Source organism: Micromesistius poutassou (assembly GCF_964030765.1).
Source record: "Micromesistius poutassou genome assembly, chromosome: 3".
NCBI lineage: Eukaryota > Metazoa > Chordata > Actinopteri > Gadiformes > Gadidae > Micromesistius > Micromesistius poutassou.
The window spans coordinates 2,623,137-2,628,136 of NC_140273.1; the positions used below are offsets into that span (position 1 = coordinate 2,623,137).

Sequence of the window (5,000 nt, forward strand, 5' to 3'; positions counted from 1 at the left end):
GATAAAGAGTTGAACCGGTCGGGTGCGGTTGAGATGCTGCAGTAACTCAGATGGTCGGACTCTATGAGCCAACATCATCATCAAACCAACACGAGGTGAGGAAGGCTTCGTGACGAGGATTCGTGATGCTTGGTGATTAGAATCTACACTGATAAATAAACGAGATCCTCTCTCACAGACGTAGAATCCTGTTCTCCTCTGGAAGAAAGACCAACTTCAGAACAACAGCGTTCTGTTGAAGCTGATCGTCCTACAGGGAAAAGAGATACTGAATAAACCCACTGTCACTTTGTGTACAGGCTTGTACTGGAATGCTCTCTCTCTCTCTCTCTCCCTCTGTCTGTCTGTCTGTCTGTCTGTCTGTCTCTCTCTCTCTCTCTATCTCTCTCCCTCTCTCCCCTCCTCTTTCTGTCCCCCCTCTCTCTCTCTCTCTCTCTCTCTCTCTCTCTCTCTCCCTGTCTATGTGAGTCATTATTAGTGTCTCTCGCTCTTGTTCTCATCTCAGCCCAGCGTGATGCGTCAGAATTGGACTTTGTTTCCAGCTCGCTGCTCGCCCCAACGGCCGTCACCGTGCATCAGAAGAACCAAAGAAAAAACCAAACAAAGACAGGGAAACCAAGTTAGGAGAAAAGCAACAATGCATTTTTCTAGGCCATTCCTGGGGGGGGGTGGGGTCATATAGTTCGAAACACAACTCTCCCAACTCCTCGCTTGTGACAATATCTATATATAAATGGTATGTGGACTGCATTTATACATAGCTTTTCTAACCAGTGGCCACTCAAAGTGCTTTACAATATCGCCTCACATTCATCCATTCATACACACACTCACACGCCGACGGCGGAGTCAGCCACGCAGGGCGACAGCCAGCTTGTCAGGAGCAGTCAGGGAGAGTTGTCTTGCTCAGGGACACCTTGACACAGCTTAGGAGGAGCCGGGGATCGAACTAGCATCCTTCAGGTTACCAGCCAACCCGCTCTACCTCCTGAGCCACATGCCGCCGCAAGTATATCAATATATATATAAATCAATATAATATATATATATATATATATATATATATATATATATATATATATATATATATATATATATATATATATATCATACTGCATAACAGTACATTGCTCTCTAATTTTCCAGGACTAATGAAAGCGTTCAGAAGCTTCCGAGTGGTTTATCCAAACGGCCGAGACACAGCGGCGTAATGAGAGATCCGTTATCGCCGATGGCCATTAGCCTCATGTAAAGTCGTTAGAGAAACCTAATTAACTTCCTTTGTTTCCGCGGCGACTTGTTAGCGATTGAGCGCCGGGGCCGTGTGACTTCAAAGTGTCTCATCGCCATGGCGACGCTGACCGGTGAGGTCAGGGCTGGAACTGAGGACGCTGCAGGACGTTGTGGACGGAGAGATACTGGGGCGGCGTGTGGCTCAGGAAGTAAAGCGGGTTGGCTGGGAACCAGAAGGTTGCGAGTTCGATCCCCGGCTCCTCCTAGCTGAGTGTTGAGGTGTCCCTGAGCGGGACGCCTCACCCTCACTGCTCCTGATGAGCTGGCTGTTGCCCTGCGTGGTTGACTCTGCCGTCAAATCAAGTAATTGTCTATACTCAGGACTATGCTCTGTCCAGCGTATGATATTATGTTGCTCGTGATCTGACCAGGCGGGCATAAATCCATGTCTTGTTTGGTGGATGATGATTCATGGAGCAGAGTGAGTGTGTAGCAGGAGGCAGAGATATTGTTTACCTCTGAGCCGGATTCCATTTGGATATTGAATCCAAAAATATCCCAACTGGTCACCGACTCCCCTTCATGTTCACCATCTGAGCGAGGTTGGTTTGTTTGTTTGATTCTCCTCCGTTTCAAACACACAGGGAGTGAGTTGGAGCACATCTCTGTCTGCCTATCTTCTCTCTTACGGAGAGGATAAGTCTCGGGGAGATGAGATGTTTAAACACTCAAGGCTGCGCGTTATTAAGACTCAAAACATGTTTATAAGATTATATCTTAACGCGGCGATGAATGAGCTGCTAAATAAGTTCACTGCTAACCTTATGCATGTGTGTGTGTGTGTGTGTGTGAGTGTGTGTGTGTGTGTGTGTGTGTGTATGTGTGTTCCTGCATGCAGGTGGGTGTGTGTGATTATGTGTGTTTGTGTGTGTGCCTATGTGTTCCTACGTGTGTGAGCGTGCATGTGTTCCACTGTGCGTGTGGCTGTGTGTGTGTGTGTGTGTGGGGGGGGGGGTCTTCCTGCATGTGTGTGCACATGTACACGTATTCAGTAGATTCTCTCCTACATCAAGTGTGTCCTCATCCATCCATTGACAGAACGTGGGGTGGATCAGCCTCCCCTGGTCCTCTGAGGGCGTGGCTCTGGGGTCACTGTGCTGAGTGTGAGCGTCCCCCCCCCCCCCCACCCCCCCCACCGGCCCCTCCCCAGCCCCCCCGCGGGCTCCCCTGTGCGTCTGTACAGCGGGCCCCTGTGTGTGTAGAGCTGGGTATGCAGATGGGCGGCTGACCCCGACCACCTTGGAGGAGCGGCGCCCCGGTGACAGAGACCTCCGCCGGCCGCCGTGCTGCAATGCAGCAGAGCGGAGGAGCTCTGCTGCACCGGCCTCATCTCTCTGCCTCGCTCTGGGTCTCTCTCTGTCCGTCCGTCTGTCTGGCCGTCTCTCTCTCTCTCTCTTTCTGTCTGTCTGTCTGTCTGTGTTCGTCTTCCCCTCTCTCTCTCTCTCTCTCTCTCTACCTCTCTCTCTCTTTTTCTACCGCTCTGTTCGTCTTCCCTTCTCTCTTTCTCTCTCTCTCTCTCTCTCTCTCTCTCGCTCTCTCTCTCTCGCGCGCTCTCTCTCTCTCTCTCTCTCCCTCCCTCCCTCTCCTTGTGTTTCTCACGCTGAGCCAAGGCGGAGGGACTGACACACACCACAACCGCACACACAACCACACACACGGATACACACACAAACGCAGACACACACACACACACACACACAGAAACATAATTACTCATACGCAGATGGCATTGACACAATAGAAAAGATTTAGCTGTGGTGATTCGGCAGAGGAATCAACACATCTGCATTATCATCCTGGACAGCAGTGGCTTCCTAATCGGATGTGACGGTACAATTGTGCCCATTGTTGAAATAATTGGTAAATTACACATTTAAGAGAATCACGTTGAGCTCTGAATTAAGTCCAATAATGAAAACATCCGATTCACAGCCAAGAATTATCCTCCAATATAGCCTTGAAATCACCATTCAAAATGCTCATGGCCCTAGCGAACACACACATACACACACACTCCCACTCTCCTGCACACACGCACACCGACTGCTGCACACAAATGCACACACACACACGAATGCACACAAATACATCCACACAGACGCCTGCACACATGCACACGTCGTGCACACACATGCAGTGCACACAGATTAATGCACACACACATCCACGCACAGACGTATGCACACATACTGTACACACACACCACTGCAAAGACACCTGCAAAGATACACGCACACAAACACACACACACACACACACACATCCACACACATTTATTTTAATCTTCTGTCAGTGTGTGAAAATGTATCCAATGTTGTTATGTTAGCAGTTGAAACCAACCCAACATCGCAAATTCACAGTCCAACATTCACAGACTCTTCTTAATCACAAGATCATTTTGGTAAGAGTTGCAGAGTAAAACCATCACAAAAGACATTTGTTCCATAAAGATTTCTATTTATTTGATGTTATATGTATATATATATATATAGATTTAATCATTTATATATATTTATAGACCCTATGTTTCTCCATATAATTGATATAATACCAGTAAGTCAAAAATAATAATCATATGACATTGGTGTGTGTATATAGAAAACTAATTGAATAATCTACTTCCTTGTAAAAAAACACCAGAACCCAGAGAAATCATAAGAGGTCCTCGTTAGAGGACTGCTTCGTAGGAGCTCAGAGGGACGTTAATACAAAAAGTAAAACACCTGAACGTTGCATCTGTAGGACGAGAACAAGTTTCAGCAGCTGATGTTGGCCTTCTCTGTTAAGACACAAGAAGTGGTTTCTCCTTATTCGCTAGAACATCTCTGCCAAAAAAACGTATTATTACGATGATTTTTTTGTTTTCTTTTCTCTTGCTTGTATTTCTGAACACGTCGGAAAATGAAGAGCGAGGGAGAGGAAGAGGAGGAGGAAGAGGAAGAGGAAGTGACACGGGTCCGAGCGCAGGAGCAGAACAAAACGTCTGCGCTGGAAACATGACCCACTTAGAGACAACACCGCCGTCCACACACCGGAGAACCAAGAGCACAAAGAGAGAGAGAGAGAGGAGAGAGAGAGAAAGAGAGAGAGAGAGAGAGACAGAGAGAGAGAGAGAGAGAGAGAGAGAGAGAGAGAGACAGAGAGAGAGAAAGTGGGGAGGAGGTAAACAAGAGAAGCAGACAAGGCGAGACACATTAAAGAAAAGGCAGTGTGGGGGGGGGGGGGCGTCCAGGTACAGAATCAAGGGGTCTGGGACAGGAAGTTCCATGTGCTTTCAGAGGAGGATGCGTGACATCTGTAAACAGAAGATACCGGCGCGCAGAGTGCAACAAATCCCTCTTCGCATTCAGACTCCCAGCATCTCTCCGGGAGGTAGGTCACTGTTGGCAGGGAGAGAGAGAGCGAGAGAGAGAGAGAGAGGTCTCCCCTCCTGATGTCACCCCCTGGGCCGTGGCAGTCATGGGGGAGTCAAACCCGCGTGTACAAATGGCGTCCCTCTCTCGCCCCCGCCGCCCCGCCCGTTCCACGTCACTCTCCCCTCACACTGGCTCGGTATGCAGAATGAAGGACGATGGAGGCTGGACGTTGGAGGGCTTTTTAAAACGAGGAGGACTGAAGGCCCGGGCGTGGAGGAAGTCCCGCCTTCTACTGGGAGGAAGTGGAGAGAGGCGTCCGGGTTCGGCAGAGCTTATGGTTCGGTACGGTGA

General features: G+C 48.9%; 1 protein-coding gene across 1 annotated transcript in view; it reads right to left on the reverse strand.

The window, feature by feature from the left end:
* Window positions 1-4,520: 4,520 nt before the first annotated feature.
* ccdc85al (coiled-coil domain containing 85A, like) overlaps window positions 4,521-5,000 on the reverse strand; it is a 20,456-nt gene continuing 19,976 nt past the window's right edge. The window contains exon 3 of the mRNA XM_084465492.1: window positions 4,521-5,000. This exon is cut by the window's right edge and continues 21 nt beyond it. Coding sequence (XP_084321618.1) covers window positions 4,939-5,000 — 62 coding nt within the window. The 3' untranslated portion in view covers window positions 4,521-4,938.